This window comes from Leptinotarsa decemlineata, unplaced genomic scaffold (assembly GCF_025532065.1).
Source record: "Leptinotarsa decemlineata unplaced genomic scaffold, Ldec_3_MD MMD2_tig00000008_RagTag_RagTag, whole genome shotgun sequence".
NCBI classification, from domain to species: Eukaryota; Metazoa; Arthropoda; class Insecta; order Coleoptera; family Chrysomelidae; genus Leptinotarsa; species Leptinotarsa decemlineata.
Genome location: NW_027412537.1, coordinates 4,153,040 through 4,179,721, shown reverse-complemented (window position 1 = coordinate 4,179,721; position 26,682 = coordinate 4,153,040). Strand labels below are relative to the sequence as shown.

The 26,682-nt window shown below is 34.8% G+C and overlaps 1 protein-coding gene across 1 annotated transcript; it reads left to right on the top strand.

The window, feature by feature from the left end:
• Positions 1-18,664: 18,664 nt before the first annotated feature.
• Positions 18,665-26,341, top strand: LOC111503447 (uncharacterized). The gene is made up of 2 exons (XM_023157744.2): positions 18,665-19,486; positions 25,850-26,341. Exons 1-2 carry the CDS (start codon positions 18,698-18,700, stop codon positions 26,279-26,281), a joined length of 1,221 nt encoding a protein of 406 aa, XP_023013512.2. The 5' UTR covers positions 18,665-18,697; the 3' UTR covers positions 26,282-26,341.
• Positions 26,342-26,682: the final 341 nt, after the last annotated feature.

The following is a 26,682-nucleotide window of genomic DNA, read 5'->3' as shown; positions in this document are numbered from 1 at the left end:
AAGTACTTTAAAATAAAAAGAATAAAAATAAAATAAGCAAAACATTAAAAAATAAATTAAAAAGATTTCAAACCAAGTTACTTCATGACTTCTCGATTTGTAGTATCCACAATAGTCTTCGGGTGATCTCTGGACTTTTCCGAGAGATTACTATTTATAGGAAATTCGAGCGCTTTCTCTATTCCTTTTTTTCACTGTGGACATTTTCATTTTTTTATCTTGAGTATTTTATTCTTTTCATTGTATTTTCATTTTACGTTGTATTGTTTGATTGAGTTGATATTTAAGCTATTCCAATTTCATTTGTTGTTTCACAGATTTTGAATCTTGGTAGAATCATATGGAAGTCGAAACTAATAAAATAGATCATCAATTGAAGAACAGATTCGTAGTTCAAATTGACCAAAACAACTGGGATGTATTATTTCACTATATACGTCACTATATATGTAATATGGTCAAAGTAAAAGTATCATACAAAAAACCTAAAACTAAACTTCAAAATTAATCGAACTTAAAGGTCAGTAGAATAAATTAAGGTCAGTGTAAGTTTGGCTGCTGAATGAAGGAATACGGATCTTCATCAACGAGACTATCTCGTTCAGGGCCATCCTACATACAATCCTCATCGAAATATTGAAGGATAATAAATTAGAATGGATAATACCTCTTCTTAGAGCGCATCTTCAATGTCCAGGGACCAAAATCTCTTTGATTGGACTCCAATACACACATTTACCGAACAGACAACTACAACTACTCAACTGTTGATCAGATCTCAACTAAAAACAGAACTGCCACAAAAACAACGAAACTTCTGGAAACAAAGGCTTCATAGAAATATTGAATAGCAAATCGTTGGTACCAATTTTCAAAATGTCATACATTCTCCTATCTATTGTCAATCAAGACGAACAATCATCTGCTCATCTTGGAAAAAGACTCCATTTCATTTTAAATGTTGAGTTAGAAGGAGGCGTGGAGTATTATAAGGGAATCGGTTAATATTTAAAGGGCAAGGTCGGATTGCAGCTTTTCCATCCTGCGGCATTCCAAAGAAAACTGGCCGTATTTCTTTCCGGATGAATTGCAGAGAACACATTTTAATTGGTGTACTGAATTATACACTGGCGAATGTTGGCTGATTGTGTTGGAGAAATTGTAAGTGTTGAAATACAACGCTATTTGGTTTACATTTCGAAGGGAATAAATCGAGAGTACTCGAGATATTTTTCAGATAGTGAAATGAAGTAACAAATTGAAAACATTGACAATATTCTAGGAAATGATGGCACAGGCAAATTCAAACTCAAATTGATGCATTATGAGGTTTTAAAAGTCACCTGCGATTTCCTACATTTATGACGTTGTGTTCTTCTTTAAAAGTCTTGAAGAGTATCGATCATTCCAGAATATTATTCAATGAACATAATTAATAAACTTCTGGATTTCATTAGTTCAGACTTCCTATGTATATTATGGTATAAAATGATTTGTAATCCCTGAAAGAACCAATATATTTGAAAATTGAAATTAACAGCTTGAAATAACAATTATATTAGGCAAAAGAAAACCTGAAATGAAATTATAATAAAATAAAATACAAGCAAAACCTTGAAAATTGAACAATTGAACAAAAAAAAAGTATTGAAAGATTTCAAGTTAGTTCACGACGTTTCGATTGTCAATATCCACAATCGTCTTCTGGTGATTAGATTAGGATCATCCAGCATCACCCTTGGCGACCCTGGTTAGTTGATGCCAAAAAAATATCTGGCAATGACCAGGAGAAATCTACGCTTAACAGTAGGATTTCTGACTGACCACTGTCAACTAAGGAAACACCTTCACAATATGGGGTTAGTGGACACACATCTATGCAGGATGTGTGAACAGGAAGCTGAAACTGTCAGGAAGCTGAATGTCCGGAGTTATCGTCAATGAGAGAATGTGTGTTGGGCGAGTCTTAGCCTACATTTGCTGATAAAAAGGAGATGTCTCCCAGAGACCTGCCCGCCTTCCTGGAAAGGACAGGATGGACGATGACCTAGGAGGACAACTCCTTGGGAGGATGTACAATAGGTCACATGTGGCCGAAGTGCTGTGGGCCTACACTGACACCCTCCCTACTCTACAGATACAGATAGATTAGAATGGATGGTCGGGAAGCTAGCACATTTCCTCATTCACTGCGACCGTTTCAGATATATTGTAATGCTCCTTTGTTATTAGACAATGTAGCTAAACAATGATGACGGGTGATAACTGGGTTATTCCTCCGAGATGTTAGTTGAGTGCTTTCACATATTCCCTCTTCCCTCTCTTCGCTTCACCGGTTCAGCAGGAGATGTCCGTTTGGCGGAAGTTGACCGTTTTCCCCTTGTCCATTGGTTTCCATATGGGATCATTATTCTCACAGGGCACTGACGAATTAAATTAGGATGTGTGAAGTTCGTGATGAAATTAGCAGACAATAATTGACTCTTTCCTGGGTGGTATGACAGTCAATAAAAATACTAGTGAAGATATCCACCGCAATAATAAACGAAACAGTTGGTACCGCAAGTTTCATTCGACTGCGGCCTACCAGTGCAGATGGTGACTTCGGCAGTGAAAGGCTATTTTCTTATACTTCGAAAGAATGTTTGTTATTTGTTCGTGATATGTTTGTGTGTATGGATGTGTTACAATGTTGTAGAATTAATCGCTCCTTCGAATATCCAAAAGTTATAAATTGGATACTCAGCCTCAGCAGTGGTAACCAGGTACGATCCATTTCCATAGATCTATTTGGAAAACATTTGTTAGCTGCTGGATGAATGTCCTTGATCTTCCTCAGCGATTTGATTCTTAGCTCCCCAATCTTCGCAAAACGACATTTTCCCATCAGTCTTTCTGATCTTGAGAACAGGAAAAGTTGCAGGGGGGAAAATCTGGTAAATACCGTAGCTGAGGCATGATTACGGCGTTGTTTTGGATAAAAAATCACAAACAAAAAATGACAAGTGATCAGGTGCATTATCGTGATGCAAAAGCCATGAATTGTGTTTTTACAACACCGGGTGGTTTCTTCGTATTACTTCTCGCCAGCGGCGCATAACTTCAACGCAACGGTAATCAAAGGAAACATTGAGCAAAACCTTTACTTTAGATCAAATTTGGCGTCCTTTTTTAGTCTTGGCTCTCATTGGGACCCTTTTGAGCAAATATCGACTGTACAATCATCGTATGTCACTGTCAACCGTCCAAGTGCTTTTGAGAACTCTTACACAAAGTTCAATGCAATTTATTTTATCAATTTTTTTTTCTATAGCAGATAATCGACAGAAACGCAAAACACTCAAAACTTCTATGCATTTTACCAACAAACTGAACATGCTAGACGGCTGAAAATGTGAAAATATCTTGTAGAGCTTTTTTGATTATATTTGGTTGGTTATTTAACATTCTACAATCTGGAAATGAACAAAACTGAATCCATAAACAATTGAATGAGTCCAATTAGACACTAACTAGCCATATTCACAAATGTTATCTATAATAAAAGATTGAAAAAATGAAATGTCAATTTTTATCTTTCCCAAACGGCTGACGATTCGGAAAGTAATCCCTCTCCCAAAAAATTCAATTGTAAAAAGTACCTCAGATGAAAAGAAATTTATTACAAATTTGAAATCGACTTCTTCTGATTAGTTTCGATGTTGTGAGTTTGTTAAGCAGTCTGCCAATTGATGAAACCCTAAGAATTGTATGAATGAGAAAAAAATCAAACATGGAAGCTACTTTGGAGGTATTGAAAATACGAATAGATGGAACTTTTTTCCATTTCAGAGATTTTATCATTAAGAATTTGGAATGGTAATGTACTCATTCTTATTACCAATTCCCTGTTACATTCCAATGAAACATTTTGAATAAATAATTTCGAAACTCACAAGAGTGCCCCAAAGATATAGTGGATAATGTTGATGATGTATTTGCTATCCTCGTCTGTATCCCAGATAACATCAACTTTTTTTGAATTACAATAGAACCCATGATCAAATTCACATTAGACAAAAAAGTGAATAATCAAATTGTATCCCTGAAGAATCGATAAATACTCTTCATAGGAATTTTAAATTTTGTTATCCAGCAGTACCATGAGACGAAACACGCATGATGGTTGCTCGATTAGTACTGCTCAAAAATAACAAAGTTACTAACAAACGCTTGAATAAACCATATATATTCCTACAGCAGCTAACAAATATTTTCCAAATAGCTATATGGAAATGGATCGTACTTGGTTACCACTGCTAAGGTGGGAGGTTAATAATGGGAAAATAAATTCAAATTGTAGAATGATGTTGTTAATTCTAATGGAATAGTTCGTGTGAATGATAATGAAAAAATGAAAAATGTTCTGTTCGAATGAGGAATGGAATGAGAACAAAAACAAACAGTATCTAATGTATAACTTTTGAGTATTCGAAGGAGCGATAAATCCTTCAACATTGTAACACCTCCATATACACAAACATATTACGAACAAATAACAAACATTCTCTCAAAAACGCAACGACACAGAATCGACAGCAAAACCATAAAATAACCGTTTTATGGCTGATAAATTATGCATCAATCTTAAAACATACGGTTTATTTTGTCCGCTAAAGTTGATCAGTCGATTAAAAAGAAAAGGAGAAAAGATGGCCAAAGCTGTTCGGATGTGAGATGTACCACCACGCAGTGCCATAATAAATGCGTCTTATAAATTGCACTGCGATAAATAAGTGACTTTATATTCTGCACACAATCAAGTATCCCACTTTACATCCGACCTAAACAATAAAATCACTGAAATATGATTGAGAAATGAGTTTTTATTCTGCGAGGAACACGGTTCGTCTGTAATAAATATCTGACCAACATATGTTCAGAGAACAGCCTCATTTCAGAACTTTTATTTGTGAGACAACCCCCTGCCATTTTGTCTCTACAAATATTTGGTTAAGTTGTACCTGAGTTACTCACTCGCGAAGGTCTTGGCAGTGTTATCTGTCAGAGCAAAATGAGTTGTTGAAGACCGTAACAAGAACCGTCGCAAAAACGTAAAATTGTTAACGTCAAATAAAGTAGTAGATGATTCGAAAGTCAGTATTTATTCCTTCCAGAATATTCATGTTTGGTTTATGAAGAAGATACTGTCAGTATCAGAGTAGACTTCGAGAAGACATGAAGGTGTGGAGTTTTCATAATATTTATTTGAAGTTGAAAACTTCAACAACCAAAGGTGGAATTCGACCTTTGATTTTCCAGGCTGGGTAGCCGTGATCCAATGGAAAGATTAACTCCGTTTCGCCCAATACTACGATGGGAATCTTCAGCGGTGGTTGCGATGGCCTCATGACGACTCACAATATTCAGTTCGTCAGTGAGGTACACTACCATTCTCCCAATTTTTCGTTTTCCAGTTTTTCGCCAATAATGCTTGAATTTCAGGATATCTGAAAAGTTTTCCAATCTGGAACAATCGCTCAGCTCACTAAAATCAATTCTTCAGTAATTATTCATTATCTGCTGGAGTTTTATCCCAACAACAAACTGCCATTTTCAACATCTAGACACGTATCACACCCTTACTAACACTTTTAATAAATGATATATTTCAAACCGGTCAATGTCCAAACACGTTAAAAAAATTTATAGTCACACCCATATTTAAAAAAGGAAAACCGGAGGTAGTCACTAACTACAGCCAATATCTCTTGTAACAAGTTTCAATAAGGTATTCGAAAAAACACTGAATTCGAGGATAACTTCATACATTGATGAATATAGGCTCATTTCTTGCAAAGAATATGGTTTTAGAAAAGGTCTCTCAACTAATGATGCAATTGCTGCACTAACAGGGGGAATAAACGGACACATAGATCAGAGACGACCGGCATTATGTGTATATTTAGACTTAGCAAAAGCTTTCGACTGTTGACCACGATCAGTTGTTGGGGGTATTAAATAAATCATGAATACGAGGCAAAACACAACTACTTTTCAGAAGTTATTTGGGTAGCAGAAAGCAAATAGTGAAAGTAAACAATCCTCTCAGTTCTGAAAGAGAAATTACTTATGGTATACCACAGGGTACTATGATTGGACCTACATTATTTTCATTATATACCAACAGCCTACTCACCATGATGATAGATGGTTTCATTTACAGTTTTACAGATATACGGCCATAATATATACTGATGATAATTGGGAAAAATTGAAAATGTAAGTTGAAACCCAAATTAATGTATTGAAAGACTGGTTCGATCATAAGTCACTCACAATCATTTTGAAAAAACAAAATTTCTACCCTTTGCAAGCTACGAAAATCAACTACCCAACTATAATCAATTATTAATAAATAACCACCGAAAAAAACAGAAGTCCTAAGAACAGACCATATTAAATGCCTGGGAGTCACAATTGATTCACACCTCAGATGGAATGAAAATATTAAAGAAATAATTAAATCATTGAGATGTTTATTGTATAAATTCAAGTACTTGAGATCCGTTCTCGATATTCAATCACCTCAAAATAATATACTACGGCATTGGTACAATCTAGGCTCCAATATGCCATACTCCGTTGGGGTGGCATATTAGACATCCATCTGAAAAAAGCTGAGGTATTACAAAAAAAATAATTAAAATTATGTACAATAGAAAGAATAACTACCACTCTAATTATATTTTTAGAGATTCAAAGCTACTTGATGTACGACAGTTATATATGTATAATATAATATTGTATATCTTCAAAAATAAAACATCTCTTCAGCAAATCGTTCATGATTATAATACTCGTACTAAAACAAAAGGTAAAGTGCAGCTGAACGCAACAAAAAAGTCAATTGGACAACACTCTTACAAATACCACAGTGCAAAAATTTTTAATTACTTACCTGATCTGTACAAAACATTCATTCATTAAATAAATAATATTAACCTGATGAAAACCATCTTCAAAAAGTATGTATATAATACTAATAGAGACACTGTTCATGATATACTCATCAATAAATAAATAATCCCCGTTTGTACTTCAAAATAAAATAACTTGTCATTGTCTTGTCATTGTTCGTTCATACTCGTTTACTGCTAAATGTATTATCATTTATATATATAAAACATACCCTTCTTTTTCATTTGTGTCCTTTAGTTTTAGTTTAATATTGAATTTATTTCATCGCCTTGTTTAAATGTGAAATCAATTCTGCACATCAGTTATACATTACGCAACTAAAGAATTCCCACCCACAACTTCGGTTTTGGTGGGTTTCTCCATGTTTGTTTGTATTGCTTTGTTTACATGTTACTGTCTTGAGCTATTGTATATTTATAAATAAACATTATTTTTATTATTATTATCATAATCTTCAATTCGTCTGTGGAGTACACCACCATTTTCCCAATTTTTGGTTTTCGGACATATTCATCTTCCTCTGGGAAAGGTACCACCCACTGTTCCCACACTAGAATCCACAATGTCGAAAATTACTTTTCAACAACGTCTAGACAGGCGAATTCTGAAACATCTCAATGTCAACAAGGAGTCTGGTCTTGATGAAATACCCGTTATCGTACTTAAAAAGTGCGCAAATGAACTCGCACCAGTATTCTGCAGACTTTTCAACCTGTCTTACCAAAAAGGGGGGTTTCCTTTTTGTTGGAAGATTGCTCGCGTTCAGCCTATTCCCAAAAAGGGCAAGAAAAATTCACCAAATAAGTATAGACCAGTCGCTTTGCTATCACTGATATAAAAAATCATGGAAAAAGCCGTAAACTACCAAATCTTGAATATTTGGAAGGCTTCAACATCTTGAACGATCATCAATATGGCTTTCGGAAACAAAGATCAACAGGCAACCTTGTATCTAATGTCACCTATATTTGTAATAACACAATTAAAAAAGATGGAGAGTCAAGAGCTGTAGCGCTTGATATTTCTAAGGCCTTTGGCCGTGTGTGGCAAAAGGGTTTGGTGGCCAAATTTCGAAGCTATGGCTTGTGGAATAAAAACCAAGAATCCAATATGTTGCTATGCTGATGACAGCCCACTTGTTTCGTCATTCCATTTCGTTTCCAGGACATCAGCGGCGGATGCACATCTTCAACAACATCAGGAAGTTGCATATCTTCAACGGCAGCAGGAGTTTGCATATCTTAATAAAAATCTAGAAGTGATTTCAAATTGAGGTAAGAGTAATCAGGTTCAATCCGATGCCATAAAACCCCAGGCATCGGTTTCTTCCAAAAAGATGAATGTCTCCGAACCGGATATAATAATGTCAGGTCAAGGAATTTCCTTTTCTGCTTCGTTAAGTTTGTTGGGGGTTGATATGGACACCAAAAAATGTCTTGGCATAATCATGTCGCTGGAATTGCAAAACCCGCTTCTCAAAAGCTTGGAACACTATTCCGAACTAGGAAAACTGTACACACCTCAGCAACTTTTGATGCTTCAAAAAAGCTCACATCAGACTTTTCTTGGAGTATTGTTCTCATGTATAGAACTCCGCTCCAAAGCATACCCTGAAGCTGCTGGATTCCATCCAGAAAAGAGTCGTCCGCCTGATTGTAGACGCGAACATCACTTGCAGTTCTACTGAGTACAAGAACTCTCCAAACGGTAAATCACATGTATAATCTGCTATAGAAAAGTTTCTATTACATTTTTTTTTTATTTCCAAGTGAATCCAGATAAGCCACAGATAATATATTCGAATGTTTTGCATTTTCCAACTTTTTCATATGCTTCTTTGTTGACAATTTTTGTCAACAAAGAAGCTTTATTTCAGTGGATCACTATCAGGTATTTGGAGAAATTGAGTTATCTGACGACCAATGAATTTGATATATCTATACTCCATTAGGTTCAGCCGGAGCTAAAAACTTGGAATGTCAAAGCGACAATGCCACACCGTATCGTCACTCGCATTACAAGTCCTCAGTTCTTAATTTTCATCATGAAACAACAATAATTTGAACCCTCATATTCTCACTCCTGACTTATGAATTCACTTTCTGAATGATCTGCATTAAGTACGACATTTATTTAAGTTCAAAATTACTCCACATATGATACTGATGAAAGGCCTCGTATTTTCACTCCACACTTCGAAGGACTCCTTGAGAAAAAAAGTTTTCCTTATTAGCATTGCCTTGTGTAACATTCCTGAGTAAGATATTCATTTCAATCCTATTTAGAATGTACATTTTTGTACGGAGGTATTCAATTTACTTTTTTTTTGTAGTTTTCCACTTTTTATACAGGGTGAATCTTCAGGAATTGAATCGATCGATTGTGGGAAAACTATAATTAGGAAAAATGTTGAAATTTGACAATGCAAATTTTTATCATTATGTTTTGGTTGTATTCCTTGTAGAGTAGAACCAAATTCAATAGCTTCATATGAAATTTAGATAATTATCAGTACAGAGTGACCAAAAAAGAAAGAATATAAATAAAATTTAATAAACCGTCTGAAGTGACTTTTTTCAAATAGAAACCCCCATTTTCATGATTCAATCGTACTGAGCAATAAAAATGAGGGTAACTTTGTAGAAGGATACCTATTTCGGAAATTAGCAGTTTTTGAAATATTTGCAATTCAATATTTTTCTATCGACGGGATACTCTCACTATTCGGTTTCAAAATTCCGTCAGTTGACCATGATATAGGACATTATACACAAAAAGCATTTAGATTCTGATGTAGGATTCAAAAATGTAACAATATATAGGGTGTTCCACCTAAAATAACGAAGTTGACGGTATAATCGAAAGTGCCGCCATTTTGAAAATATTTCAACCGAATAACCTCCATCGACAGATTCATTCTAATTATAGTGTTGTAGTGATGTAGTGATGTAGGATTCAAAAATGTAATAATATATAGGGTGTTCCACCTAAAATAACGAATTTGACGGTATAATCGAAAGTGCCGCCATTTTGAAAATATTTCAACCGAACAGCCTCCATCGACAGATTCATTCTAATTATAGTGTTTCCACAATCGATAGATGCAGTTCCCGGAGATTCAACCTGTATAAATAGAGAGTCAAAAGATTCTTTGCCAGAAATTATTCAACAGATTCGAAATATTTTTTCAAGATTTTGGGACTCCGAAAAAGGTGGAATAAACAATCACAAGTCTGGAAATTTTACTCTCCTCTCTGTTCAACTCAGGAAAGAGGCCTCTGTTATGGTCAATCCAATTCATTTTTTCGGTGACTAAATAATAACAAAAGTCACCTGTACATACAGTCCCTCATTTCGAAGGTCGTCATTGAAGTCACGTCAAGTAAACTCCGATCTACTTTCCCGAAAACCCATCTGCGGTTAATCAACTGCTTATCTGCGCACAACGCGCCGTCCTTCATCATTACCAAGTTTTTGTTCATTACCGAAACATCAACGTTCAGATGGTGCTTGATGAAAAATCTTTGGAAATTGACAGGTCTTTTATTTGCAGATTTTCCTTATTCATATCTCATTTTCTCCCGTACTTAGACAATGAGGCGATGTGGAATGGTGTGACAGGTCGGTAATTTCTCTTCTGCTTCGGCATGGCCATCTTTACTGAACCGCCACAAAACATCTAGTACGGCGTTGCCAAATCAAGATGATTTCTTTACAAGAACAGGTAGATTGGGAAGCAACATTGCTGGTGGAAACTTTTTAGTATTAATGGGTTCGATCTTAAAAAATATTCAGAGAAAAATTGAATTTTCAATCTGGCAAGTCATGATTGGTCATTTATTACTTGATAAGTCAAATTTGGAACCTCTGGCGAGAAATTAATCCACTGAAAATACGTTTTCCTCACCAGAATAAATCTGCTGTCTCTCGACGCACATTTCGATAACTAATTTGGCATCATCACCAGATGACTGAATCTCTAGTCTGAAACTTGCAAGAAATTGCAACAATTCCGTAATAATCAACCTAATAACACACTTTATACCTCAGTATTGTGACAAAATATAGGCAGGTCCCTAATCCATATAATACAAATATCATTATTTTCAGCGTTTGTTTGAAGGTGATTGACAATGTTTCGTGATGAATTTCACTAGTTCGGACTTCCATTGTCTACTATATAAAATGATTTGAAATCCCTGAAACAAGTAAAAAAGAATAATTAAAAAAGAATAGTTGAAAATAACAATTATATTAAGCAACAATAAACCTGAAATGAAATGATAGTGAAATAACCTACAAGTAAAAATATAATAATTGAATAAATAAAAATTAAAGGAATGCAAAAAGAAAATAATAAAAATAAAAAAGTGTCGAGATTTCGAGTCACGTTAGTTCACGACGTTTCGATTGTTGGTATCTACAATCGTCTTCGGGTGATGACTGGACTGATTCCTCCGAGAGATGACTATTTTATAGGTCGTTGAAATACTTTCACTTTCTCTACTTTCCATTTTCCGCTTCATTGATTCCGTGAGAGATGACCGATTTGGCGGGAGTTGGTCATTTTCCGTTTGATGATGGGTTTCCATATGTTTCGTATATCTACGCTGGCCTGGCTGAATACGTTGTTGGACAACATGTATGCGGCTTCCTTAAATTTTCTCCTGAACCAATGTTCCTCTCTGTGCAAGATCTCAGCTTGGGACCACTCGATGTTGTGTTGATGGGTCCAAACATGGTCTGCTATTCGTGATTTGCTGGTTTCTCCCCGCTGTGTGTGCTTTTTGTGCTCGGCAATGCGAACATTCAATGGCCTCTTAGTTTCACCAATATAGGATTTTCCGCACTCACAGGGTATCCGATAAATGCAATTCTTGGAATCGCAGTCCGCGATTTTTGCATTCTTTTTGCATTCCTTTAATTTTTATTTATTCAATTATTATATTTTTACTTGTAGGTTATTTCACTATTATTTCATTTCAGGTTTATTGTTGCTTAATATAATTGTTATTTTCAACTATTCTTTTTTAATTATTCTTTTTTACTTGTTTCAGGGATTTCAAATCATTTTATATAGTAGACAATGGAAGTCCGAACTAGTGAAATTCATTATTTTCAGCGATCGATGGTCAATTGAACTGGCCAAAATATGGTACATTTTGAATTATACTGGGTGAAACATGAAAACAAGTTATAAGTACATCTAACCCAAATCAAAGTAACTTGGAATGAAAAATACGAATTACGAAATGACCCAATAAATGAAAACAAGCATAAACCAAGTAACTGAAATTAATTTTCACCTATTGTCTCAGTAATATTTCTGGAAATCAATATTTTTAAATACGTTATTAAATATTCTTATTCGAGTCTGTCGAAAATATTTTCCTGATTAGCTGACCGGAGTCTGAGGAATTTCATGCTTGAAATTTCGTCTAACTAGGATAGACAGGTAGACATTATCAAAGGCGATTTGTTAGGCCAGATCTAACCATCTATTTCAGATATTTGCGTTATATCAGGACCTATTGTCGTTAACAGCACACTATAATATTCGTGGTTTGGTTCTTTGGACTCTGATACGTTCAATGATAACTGTTAACACTCAGACTTAATTTATGTTGACAAATTCAATTCACGATGAACCGGGAAAACCAAGGAACAATCGACTACATGGATGTACCAACAAATAGGTGTGAGAATGGGACATTGAAAAATAGGAGTGTGCAGCAAACCAACAGGAACAGATATCTTGACAGAAGCTCTTACCAACAGTCTAACAGAAGAGTGTTGATAGTCTAAGAGTAGTTTCAGAGTAAAGACACACCAAAAGAAGCTATTGTGTAGCGAAACACGTGTTGCATTTTTGTGAAACTGTGAAAATCTCACAATAAAGTTTTCTTGAATACTACAACTAGTTTATGGAGAAAGAAGATTCCACCCAACGTTATGTATGCGATGTGATGTGAACAACAGTGTCAAGCACATGATCCAGGAGTGCCCAGTTTTTGAATCTGAAAGGCAAGCGGCAAAACTCCCCAGTGATCTCAAAACTGCATTGAAGTAGCGAATATGAACTATCTGATTGTTACCTTTTCTGAAAGCTGTACATACGAGTAAGTTAGGTGAAATCTATACTAATTAATGCGAAAGTCATTCACTTAATACTGACTTTAGAAAACTGGCTTTGTATGGATAAATAGACATGTTTACCAGTACCAGTTCTAGGAAGCTGAAATTTGGTATATAGTTGCTTCTTAGGTCTTAGATGCGCACTTAGGAAGGATTTTCAAATATTCCACCTAAGGCGCCCCCTGTGGGGGTGAAAGGAGAGGGTTTACATATGAAAATTACCTTTTCGTCACTGTTTCTCTGTACCGCTACATTTTTAAAGCTGAAATTTTGTATGTAGGTAGGTCTGTTTTATGTTGTAGATGTGCAATAAGAAGAGATTTTTGAAAATTCCATCTGAAGCGCCAGCCGGGGAAAAAGACGCGTCCAACAAAATTTTCTTTGCATCACTGTTTCTCCGTGCCCTCAAATTTTCGGTGGGTGAATTTATATTTAATATCAGCATTGCATCCGTGCAGGGCCGGGGCGGGCCGCTAGTATAATTACACATAGGTAAATGTTCCTTCGCTAATAACCACCAGCGATTGATGCAGCTATTTTTGGACTAGTTTATATCTTTCATCTTATTGAAATTTGAACAAAACTCTTAAATCTAGGTAGAGGAAAAAACTCCAAATGGATTTCTTCAAATTATTTAGTTCTTCGTGCAGAATTATTTCAAATCGATAAATTACCGCCAAACAGTGAACTAAAGTAATGATAACCCGTAGAAATTCTTCATTTAATATCAGTTCTCACGACATGAATTTGGCAACAGTGTTTTAAAATCCCTATTACCACCGCTGATCTTCATCTGTCATGTCGCTAATGAGATCTTAACTTCTAATCTCCTCCAAAAGACTGTTGTTTTTGTTTCCGGAAATCAACTAACTACATGTCTTGATATTTTGAAGAGATTTATTATGAAGAACACTGATGAACAATTTTTATGAATCTGATATGTAAGTTTGATATTATTTATGGAAAAAATGGTTTGAAAATCATTGTCACCATCATTAATATTCCGGAGAGGTGCATTATGACATGCTCAAGGTTGCCTCCTTTCTCTCATGCAGACCTACGACTTTGTAGGTACGTGTGGAAAAAACAACAACTAACCCAGCTAATGCCGCGCAGAAAGTTGAAGTAAAATCATCACGCATCTGTGCAACGTCTTCGATTTGCAAGATTCGTCTCATTGGAGAATATGTAATTGATCCATACTTTTTTCAGAGACATATGAATGGAACAATGTATGTGCTCCTGCTTACTATTCGACAGAAGTGAGAGATCTTCTAAATGAAGTATTTCCCAATAAATGTATAGGACGGAATGGGCCTGTACGGTGGCCCGCTAGATCACCAGATTTACCAAAACTGGATTTTGTCTTATGAAGATACATAAAAAATATGGTTTACGTCGAGCCACCGATCCACCAGCTTCTTCCGAAAATATGTGACTTAGAATAACGAATGCTTTTGGCAGCATTACACCAGCTGTCTTGCGCAGGATAGAACAGTCTTTCAAACTTTAGCTCTGCATTCAAGGAAATGGAAGGCATGTCGAACATATTTTATAAAAGTTTCATTACCAACCTTCATTAAACTCTTTAGTTTTGTAGTTTGTCAGTTGACAAATTTAAATATCTAGAACTTAAGCCCTGAATTCATGAATATACACTGTAACATGAAAAAAACATATTAGTAATATTCGCAATGTTTTTTCATTTAATCTTGTTTGGTTTGATATTGCACGATTTATGGGAAAAATTCTGCATCCAATGAAAAAAATAATTTTCCATTTAGAAAAATGTGATAGGTACATACCTACATTTATTTCGTATAAAAATATTTGTTTGGACACGCTATAATGTACAAAATTGAAACAAGATATCTTTCGTACATTCTTATCAGTCGTCAAATGGATTTCGCTTTGAAAAAAGTCTTTCATCGAGTTTATGACGTAGAAATAGGAAGAACGACCATTTTTCAAAAAAAAAGCTTTTTTAAGAAAAACTATTGAACCTAGCATAGGGAATACTCAATGAAATTTGTAGAGGTTTCGTTGATGCTCCTTATGGATCATTATTTTACAAGGTGTTCCATTTAAAATAAGGAAGATTCTGCGAATTTTTATTTACAAAATGTGGCAAGCGGTTTTTCATACCCTGTATATCACAGGTCGACTTCAGATATATCGTTTTAGAGAGTTACCACTGTAGAATATTTGATCAAAAAAAATTCAATTGGACTTGGCACAACTTTATAATTTCAAATATTCTGAGTAACGGATATTGGAAAAAAAACCTGTCATGCCAAATATCTATATCTATATTTTCGAAGTGAAGATATACATAAAGTGTCTTTTATTTTCTATGTAGAAACCGAAAAAGCGATAAAAAACCGGAAGACAGCTTATGAGCATCGATAGTAGTACCGGGCAGGCGGTCCTCGATTGAAGACAAAATGTGACCAACCGTCTTCAGTTCAGTTCAGGTTGGAGCCCAGCTCCCTTACCGTTTTAGCTGATTCTTGAAAAATGGGTTCACGACTGAGGGGGACGAAATATGAATAACCAAGCAAAGTACTTGATGAAAATAACTGCATGAACGCAAGCGAGACAAGTGGACCCACCTATTAGTGTGACACCCAAGTCAACTTGCCAAGTTTTTATGTGGGTGTTAGTGGTTAGAGCAGAAATTTGGGTAGCAGAAATTTGGGAAGCTATCCTGGAATGTCATCAAAAAACGAATCCACATCTTTCTAGAAATGATATCAAGTCGAGAAAGGTTAATGTAGTCAAGCTGCTGGGAAGAAATTCCGTGGAATTGCGTGTTTGTCGATTTTGTGCTATCGAAAAAATGGATCAAAGAATTTGTATCAAATTTTGTGTATTGAGTGCTGAAAAACATTCGAAATGTTGGCAGTGACATACAGTGGTTGCACCCTGAGTCAAGCTTTTCACTGAAAGTCGTGAAGATATGGATGACGACACCCGCCCTGGACGCCCAGCACATCAAGAAACAATGGAAATGTTGAAAAAATGAAGCAAATTTTTTTTGAGATTCATCGAATCACTATTGGAGAAGTTGCTGATATATCGGCATATCGATTGGCTCATACCATGCAATTCATTCTAAAATTTTGGGCGTTGGGTAGCGAAGTTCGTTTCAAAATTGCTGAATTTTGATAAAAATTACCGTCGCATGATCATTACAACGGAATTATTGAATAACGTCAATGACGACAAAAATTTGTTTGAAAATGTCATAACTACTGACGAATCATGAGTTTATGGTTATGTCATCGAAACCAAAGACCAATCGTACCGATAGAAGAGCTCAGGAGAGCCAAGACCAAAAAAAGCACATAAAGTTTGATCAAATGACTAGGTTTTGCCCACTGTTTTTTCTTATCACCCTAACGTAGTGCATCAGAAGTTCTTGCAGTATGGTTAAAAAGAAGTATTATCTTGAAGTAATGCGCTGCTTGCGAGAAGCAATACAAAGAAATTGTCTGGTATTGTGGAAGAATAAATCATGGCTTTTGCGTTTGGCTGAAAACAACAACGTTATTATGCCTCAGCCACCGTATTTACCAGATTTCTCCTCCTACGATTTTGTTCTGTTTCCAAGATTAAAGAATCTATGAAGTCGGCGGTTTGCGACGATTAAGGAGATAGAAATCGAACCGCTGAGAGAACTCACGGACATACCAAAAAGTGTATATCAGAACTGCTCCATACTGTAAGTCAACTTCCACACTTGAAACCTAATTAGTCGTAGGCGAATGTTGACAATATTAAAATTAAGGAGGATAAGTATACCAAAAATTAATTTTGCAGGCAAATGTCGGCTGCCCTTGAATAAGTATTTAAAGAGCCATCATGCCCAAAATATATGCGTTGAGCTCAATAATTAAGGTTTAATACCATCATTAACGCTAATTGCCCAACTCAGCCATCCATTGAGCTCCTTGTGTGGAAAATTCTCTCAGGATCAAATTAATTCTTGGAGTCATCTGCCAATTTTTAAAAATACACGCCTCCCTCATGTAGATGAGGAATGTATACCATCTAGAAGTCTTACCTAAAAAGTGTTCAGATCACAAATTACTTGAGGATACCATGATCGTCTGACATACTTATTATTACTGCTATTCATGCTCATGTTTTTCTGCAATAAGATGCAAAAAACTCATCTCAGAAATGAAAATTATATTTTTTCACGTTATTGAAATGGATAAAAACATATTCGTCTAACGAATTAATTAGTAATTATTAGTCAGTATTTATACTTAATAATGTGATGAAAACCAAAACCGGTCGTAAAAATGAAATAACTGGTGGAAATTTTACAAAAGTGTTCCCATTCATTTCATTAATATGATCATGGACTTTCACAAAATAAACAAGTCATCAACTACACAAATTACATTTTCTCAACAAAAACTTTTCAGTCAATCAATTGTTCACTTTCAGTCGAGAATTAGAGAATTAGAGAATTATCTTTTGTTCAGTACAAACCGATTTTTTTGGGTATTTTTCAAAGATATCTTCACTACACATCGAATCATCATGCGAGTGTTAAAAGAGGTATAATAATTAATCTTTACAACAGAGCAAAAACAATGTGCAATTCAATTGAAAATTTCAATAAAGAAATATCATTAATCAAATCTGTTCTGAAAGATAACGCTTATCCAAATTAATTATTGAATTAAACGATAAATGCAATACAAAATAAAGAGTCAATTAAAAACCAAACGATCATACAAACAGCTTCACAAATTCAACAACATCCAACTCAACAATTATCGAGTCAATATCCACCGACACCTTTCACAACTAAGTTTATGCCTTATATTTCAGGACTATCTGAAAAAATAAGAGGAATTGGAAATAGGTATGATGTTAGAACTACTTTCAAAACAAAAAATACGCTGAAATCTATATTCACACATATAAAACCCAATAACACTGAAGAAAAAACAAAAAATTGCATTTATGAGATACCTTGTTCTTGTGGTGAAAGTTATATTGGTGAAACTTCGAGACCATTGAAAGTGCGTGAGAATGAACATCGAGATTACATAAAAAATAGACAATTGACAGGATCGAAATTGTCAGAACACATTTTAAAATCAGACGGTGAACATCGAGTGGAATGGAACAAGACAAGAATGATTACCAATGAGCCTCACTCTAAGAGACGTGAGGCTCATTGAATAAGATGAAGTGAAAAAGCATTTCGGGAGAGGACGTGAAAAAAAAGATTTTGTTATTTGAATATAGGTAGGTGTTTTTTATGTACAACAAAATACCTACTTTTTACTTGTCTTCATTATCATCGAAATTAAGTAATAACTTCTAGGGGCTTGACCACTACTATGTGATCCCCCTGGAACCAAAGCTGGATCCGCCCTTGCTTTGGCCACCCTGTATCTACTTGTGTGAAATTCACCTGGATATTTTCTGATAATCTGAACCAAATTCTATTCCACGTAGTGATAATTGTTATCAATTTTTTAAAATTATTTTTTTAATTATCTATCCAAATTATTATAGGTACTGAATGGTTATGTTAAGAATATAGAAACTATTGTGTAGACACGTTCGATTCGAAATGGTCTCTGATAGTGAAATCACACATTTGGTGAAAACGTCTTTAGAAAATGATGAACATCTTAGGGAAATAATTGTGAATATTCCACGACATTCTAAAGTGGAGGGATGTATTGGTGAAATTATTTTTGTGAATGCCAATGGTATAGCCGAAAACAATGAAAGAAAGTATTTTGAATTGGCCGTTAAATATTTGAGATATGACCGAAAGCGAATAGAAAGTGCAATCTACTCCACTGTCATCGAATTCAATATGTACAACAGAGTATTACCATCACTACAAATGTTTCTTTCCGAAAATGGATTAATTAATGAATTATATTTTATACCAAAACAGTATGAGTGCATCGTATCAAATATTGAAAATGTTATCATAATGGAAAATTTGAAATACACAGGATACAAATTACATGACAAAAAGAAGAACATGAATATGTGTCATATCAAAATGGTAATACAGAAATATGCGAAACTTCATGCAGTTTCTTTTGCCTTCAGAAAACAAAAGCCTGAATTATTCCAGGAATTAACGAAAGTTCTAGTCGAAAAAGATACCATGAAACATGCGGTGATCTACTGTACAGAAATGAGAGAAAGTACATTGAACAATTTGGACACAGCTTTGAAAATATTCAAAGAAAATGGAGATGAAGGTTTGCATCACCTATTACGTACGGCCGTTCCAAAGCACCCTTGTGACGTATTATGGGATATTCTGAACACTGAAGAGATGAAAACGGCCTTATGTCATGGGGACTCCTGGAACAATAATTATTTGTTCAAATATAAGGTGGGTCAAACTCAAGTTCTGTTTTCCATTCGTAATATTCAGATGTGCAATAAACGTCTGGCCTACTATTTGAATTTTCTGCATTCAAATGCGAAAGGACTCCATTGACATTTTTCTGGTGCCACTTTTGGAACTATTGTTGGATTTGAGAGGCTATAGGTAATGTGTTAATCAATTATTATTGTGAATTATCGATGGCGATTCATCGATAAGTTTTCAGAATTCAACAGGATTCACTAGAGTGAGTTTTGAATAACTATTCGTTTGAAAATATCAATTGTTTGCAGATTTTTGAAATGAATGAAAACTGCCTTATCATTCAAAAACAGCTGATCTGATTCAATGAATAAAGTAGTGTTGGATAGAGAATTGAAATATATGTACCAAGAATCCCTTTTTTTAAGTTGGTAGCGCTTCTCGGTGACGAATGATCAGGGCCGTAGCGAAAAGAAAATCCAGAGGGAAAATCCAAATTTTCCCAACTCCACCAGCAAAATTTCCCAACTTTCGAAGAAATGAAAGCCGAGGAATTAGTTACTACTATAATATATTAATTTCCTTACTTAGCTATCCAAAGATTGGCTGAATGCTTATGCCCGTTAGGGTATGCACAAACAAAAATAAATTTTGGTGATTATAACAATATGCAAGCTCATGATCTGTATTTGACAGAATTATCGACATTATTGCTTGATCTATTCGTAGGCAGATGGCGCTGTCATAACCTCCTTGATATATCGATATATATTGCTTGATCTATTCGTGAGCAGATGCCGCTGTACGTAACCTCCTCGATGTATCGACATTATTGCTTGATCTATTCGCGGGCAGATGGCGGTGTACGTAACCTAGTTGATATATTGACATTATCGTTTCATCTATTCGCGGGCAGATGGCGCTGTACGTAACCTCTTTGATATAATTCGAACTCACTTCACATGTATTTCTTCATTTGAAAAAAGTATCTCCAGAATCGGTCATCGGTCAATGGTCATTTTTCTAAACAATATACGGCCGATTGATCCTAAAGTTTATATAAAATAAATATAGTTTAAAAAGACTATAAAACACGCTTTTATAGCATACGATACCATAAAATGAAAAATAAATATAGTTTAAAAAACTGAGGAACACGCTTTTAAAGAACATCGAACTGAGAAGTTAAAAATATTTTTTTGAATGAGGTCAAAATAATAACGAACGAAAAATAATAGTATTATTGTGAAAAAAGCGTGGGCGCTTTTTGCCAAATTTTTTGTATATCAAGCGCACGTCGCTTTTTTCACAATAATATTAGTATTTTTCGTTCGTTATTGACATTTTTCTGGTGCCACTTATGGAACTATGGTTGGACTTGACAGGCTATAGGTAATGTGTTAATTAATTATTAATGTAAAATATCGATGGCGATTCGTCGATGAGTTTTCAGAATTTATCAGTATTCACTAGAGTGAGTTTTGAATAACTATTCGTTTGAAAATATCAATTGTTTGCAGACTTTTTAAAACGAATGAAAAATGTCTAATCATTCAAAAACAGCTGATTTGATTCAATAAATAAAGTAATGTTGGATAGAGTATTGAAATATGTATACCACAGTAAAATTTCTCAACTTTCGAAGAAATGAAAGCCGAGGAATCAGTTACTACTATAATATATTAATTTAATTTTTCAGCTATCCAAAGATTGGCTGAATGCTTATGCTCGTTAGGGTATGCACAAACAAGAATAAATTTTGGTGATTTTGAAAATAACAATAGGAATTATCTACTTTGGACCAAGGTCCCTGGTCTTCCACCATATCCACCATGTATAGGAATATTGAATACAAATGAAAGGAAACAACAGTTAAATAATATTGTGCTTATTGTTTTCTACTAATATTTTTTCTATCTTCACGGCCCGAAATTTCCCAACTTTTCCAAGTCGAAAAAATTTGTGGACAGTTCAGGAGTGTTCTCTTATTAGAGAGAAATTGAACTTTTCAAACGATTCAGAATTCTCTTCAAGTTATGCATGTTGGGAAATCCCAACCTTCTCCTGGTTGTTTCCTTTTCTTAATACCTCTCCTTTTCTTTTCTTTTTTTTTTAATATTTTTGATTTTTATTGTTGTCTATATTCATGACCCAAAATTTCCCAACTTTTCCCAACTTTTCCCAACTCTTTCCCAAGTAGAAAAAGCAGGGGAGAAGCTCCCCCCCATGGCAACGGCCCTGCGAATGATGCAACTCTTTTTTGCCATCAAGAACTACTAATGACAATGCCTTCTTAGATACATTTTGAACAACCTTGATAACTCATTTTATTCAGAAGTTGACGGGGGACTCTTTCAGTTCAGACTGAAATACTACTAAAATGACTTACGATAATGATTATAATGCTGCACAACTGCAAAATGGAATTTCAAAACGAATCCATAAGTAAGAAGTTGTTATTTGATTCTTTGGAGCCGTTTGACTCTTTCATTTCCCCCAAGTTTCTGGATGAAACTGCAATCTTATGGGATCCTTCCAACAATTCATGTTTTCTGAAGTAGTTTGTACAGGTCCTATATCATTAAGAGCCTCACTTTCGTGTAAAACAAGACAAGCTGTTTCTGTTTATATATGTCCTCTTGGCGTCCATCAAAATGGTTGCTTCTGAATACACTGACAATCATCGATTTCGCACAAGATAACAAGATAACACCTCCATCACCTACCAGTGTTTTGAAAATTATTCAGGTGTTTTCACAACATAACCATGTTTTTTTATGGCTGGGTTTATACAACCTCACTTTACAGTTCCTGAAGGAAAGTTAATGAAATCTGAAAGGGTTGAATAGAAAAAAAAAGGTCTTATTTTTTTTTCTGCGATTGACATACCTGCTTCAGAAATTGTACCTGTATTGTTAACTCAACCAATGGAGCTAGTTTCTTCATCTCGTCAAGGCAGTGATTGTAGTTTGTTGGTCATTTTTTTAACATAACCAAAGTTTTATGAAATAGTTTTCAGCTACTACAAGTAGCTCAGTTGGAGAAAACGTGTACGTTTTGGATACTCCAAGAACCAGAATTAGTAATAATATTAGATGGTAAGAAGTTTTGTTTGTTTTATTATAAGTCTATTTTGAACTTTGATATCTCAATTCATTCGAAATTACTTCGAGATAAGCGCCAGTTGAATCACTGATTTTTTGCTAGTGTATCACAAGTCGATCAATTCTATCAGCATAAAAATGGCTTGCTCGGGATTTGATGTAGCCGAGGAAGATCGTTTTCGCCTGGTACTTATTGGCGAAGGTTCTACCGGTGAGAAAGTTATCGAAGTACTTGGTTGCGAAGTATGGTGAGTACGACAGAACATCGACGCCCAATTCGTTCAATTTTTATAAGGTCAATTGTGAAGCTTGCGAACGGGGGTTGTCGTGGAGCAGGACCGGACCTGCTGACGCAATTTTTGGTACATTTTGTGGATTTTTCCACAATAGGAATATGCTGTGATGTTTTGGCCTAATTGCAGAAAGTTATAATTAATCACACCAGCCACTGACCACCATATACTAACCATGGTCTTTTTTTGGTGGGTTTTCGCCTTTGGAATGTGTCTGAATGGCTCATCGGTGTCCAACCAATGTGCCTAACGTCTTCTGTTGTAGAGGATCCACTTTTTATCCCACGTGATGATCCAATCTGAAGAAGGGTGGTTTTGGTTACGCAAAAGCAAAGAAGAAATTATTTCGAAACGTGACAATTTCTTTTGATAATTCAATCCGTAGGGTACCCACTTTTTGAGGTTTTTGACCTATCAAATATGTTTTAAACCATCAAAAACCGCATAGGAGCTGACGCCCAGTTCTTACGCTATCCCACGCACCGTTTGTTATGGATCAATCTCCACCAGGGTCCTCAAATCCTCATCCTAGATTACAGTAGGTCAGCCACTTCGGGGATCATCTTCAAGTCTGTTTCGGCAACGCATTGGTTCAATTTGAATTCATAGAGAATTACTTTATGCGTATTACTTCATGATGTAGAAGCATCATAAAGTAATACGCTGAGAAGTGGCATGTAATTAGAATTTGGGAAAAATAAATGTATAAAGTACAAAACTGTCCATCAATCAATATACAGGGTGTTTATTGAACATGCGGCAAAAGATCAAGGAAGTATTCCTTGGACTATTCTAAAAATATTTTGCCCTTTGATGATAGGGCGCTCTGTTTCGAAAAAAAAATTTCGACAATAACAATTTTAGTAATTTTAAAATACTTAACGTAGCCAAAATAAAATATAACGTACTACACTGGACCTACCCAGAAATAAAAACATTCCGATTACTACAAACAGCTGCAGACATTCAGTTTGAATAGTATGTCTCGTAAGTGATCCTGGTGTTTTTGAAAGAGTTCGAGAGTTGATGAGGGATTGGATTCTTGCATCCGAACGGGGGGAACTTAGTCATTTTCAACAGTTCTTATAGATTAAGAACCATTACATGTAATTTTTGGTAATAAATTCTTCTTCGACCCGTATCTTTGAAACAAAGCGCCCTATCCAAAATCATCAAAAGAGAAAATATCCTTAGAATATTCCAAGGAATATTTAATAAACACCTTTTTTACCACGACACACTAGAATAAATATTTATTGAGATATTGACCTGAAAAAACACGTGGTAATTTCATAAACTACACCTCCACAACGTTTGTGGAGATCAAATCGTGAGGTGTAGTTTATGAAATTACTATGGATCTTCATCAAGTAACGGCCGAATCAACCAGAAGAAAAAACACATGGCAAAACTTTTTGAAACAGCCTAATACATTCCATATTGGAAAAAACATGAATATTCATGTTAAGTCACTACCGAATAATACATTTCGTCAAGGAGCATCTGATAAAGAGTCTATTCAATTTTTATATTCGAGTATTCAAAATATGAATCAGCGGCCTTCATAGATTACATAACAAGTAATTAGTATTGGAATTCATATACAATTCTATTTCGAACACGATATTCAGTGAATTAGAAATCATGAATACAATTTTTTCTTCAATGGGTGAATTCAGGAACAATAATATGATGAATAGTAACTGAAAATCTAGTTGCGAACTGTATATTCTTTAAAAAAAACTCTATATATATATTCTTTAAAAAAAACATTTATTTTCATTCACTTCGTATTTGAAAGTAACCTTTGTGCACGATCGTCACATCTAATGTGAAAAAGTTATTTTGAAAAATGAGAAATTAAACTTTCTGTTTTGTAACCACTTTAATTCGTAACAAATGTTGTTACTGCAGTTTCGTTATATAGGGACATTTCCAAACAGTTACAATAAAACAATTACAATAAGCAGATTATTGTAATTGTTTGAAAATGTCCTCACAGGACGGAAATGCAGTAACAACATTGTTTACGAATGAAAGTAACAACTAACCTCTTTCAAAAATATACCTCTTTCAATTCAACTAAGATTCCTGTGGCTGGGATTGAGTCAAATAAGCGTAAGAATGTCATAAAGTTCTGCATTCGTGACATGAGTAAATTAAGTGCTTCATTTGGTATTGTTATTCAGATTAGTTCTGATGAATCAATAAGCCAAATGTTTCATTCCAAAACTTTGAATTCCGACGTTGAGGCAGACTTGAAAGTAATTGTTTCGAAAGTACTTTTTCTTTCGTGTAATTCAATGTTCATATGGAAGTAGTTGTTTCGGGAAGACTTTTTCTTCCAGTTTGTATCTGAAAGTAACTTCTCTGTATGGTCTTCACTTCTTTATAAAGAGTTATTTTGAAATCAATCGCCTTCTTCTGCCACAAGTTTTGTGCTCCAATAGTCATTCACAAAGTGAAAAGTGACAGCATTGGGTGCATTTTTACAACGCAAATAATGAACATTTTGATGTTTGATGTATACAATTTGTATATACTATCAAAGAACAGTTCTTAGTAATAATATCTTTCTAACTATAATAGTACTCTAATATAAAAAAATTAACAGATGGCACTGATGTTACTTTTGTCATCTTTTTCGATTTTCTCCTCATTTATTGGTACAAAAAATCATCAAAATTATCATTTGAGTAGGTTTTCCTACTACTGCAGCTTTTCTGAAACAAGCATTGTTCCCAAACACCGGAACTGCAACACTCGACGCGTGGTTCACCAACCAAGTAAGTGTCTTCAGGAGATGAATACTAAATGTCTATTGTGTCTACTGAATGTTTCAGTAGAATTTTGTTTTTTTTTTCATTAGCCCCGAACTTCAATGAAAATCGAGTCGTGGCAATGAATTGAAATCATCGGATTTTTATCCTGAAATTTCTTATGTGTCTTTTTTTCATAATTATTACTAATTCTTTGATTATCATTTACAGAAAGACGACTGTACAAAACCCATAGGCGTTAAAATAATAGACTGGCAATTATCCGGCATCCGTTCTCCAGTCTGTGACCTTTCATACTTTCTGTATTCATGTGGATCACAAGAAGAACTTGAAAAATTCGATGAGATACTGGAATTTTATTATGAGACCTTTTCGTCTTTCCTCTTGAAACTGGGTAATAATCCACAGGACCTATTTACATTTGCCGATCTGAAAGGTCACTGGAAAAGTTATGGGTTGTATGGAGTCATCTCTTGTTTGAATTCGTTGAAAGTTCAATTATCTGATCAGGTACCTATTGCTTCTAATTGTGGAGATGGTAGTGAAAGAATTGCCATATTCGATTTACCAGTGAGTGATATGAGTTTGTTTTATTCAAGACTCAAATCAGTTGTCAGTCATTATTTTTCAGTAATAAATTAAGTGACGATTCGTTTAGAAATCTGAGAATCCACAAAGGTTTCCTTTCTTGAGAATATATGACAAAACAATAAATGTTTTATAATTTATATCAGTTGAATATTACTGGAGTTCTTTCCCAACACCAAATCGTCCTTTTTAACACCTGGACACGTGTTTCGATCACCAAGTGATCATCTTCAAAGAGGAAGATTGAAACTAGAAACTAGTGCGAGCTAATCCTATTTATGCTATAAAGGTAACCCATACAGGTAAACCATCCAGGCGTACCAACCATACAGGTATACCAACCTTAATTAATTTTACAATTTTGCCTTGACTATCATTTAACAATATATGTTTATATAAAACAATTTTCAGCTATATAAAAATTAATTTCAGAATATTGCCTATCCAAATTCATT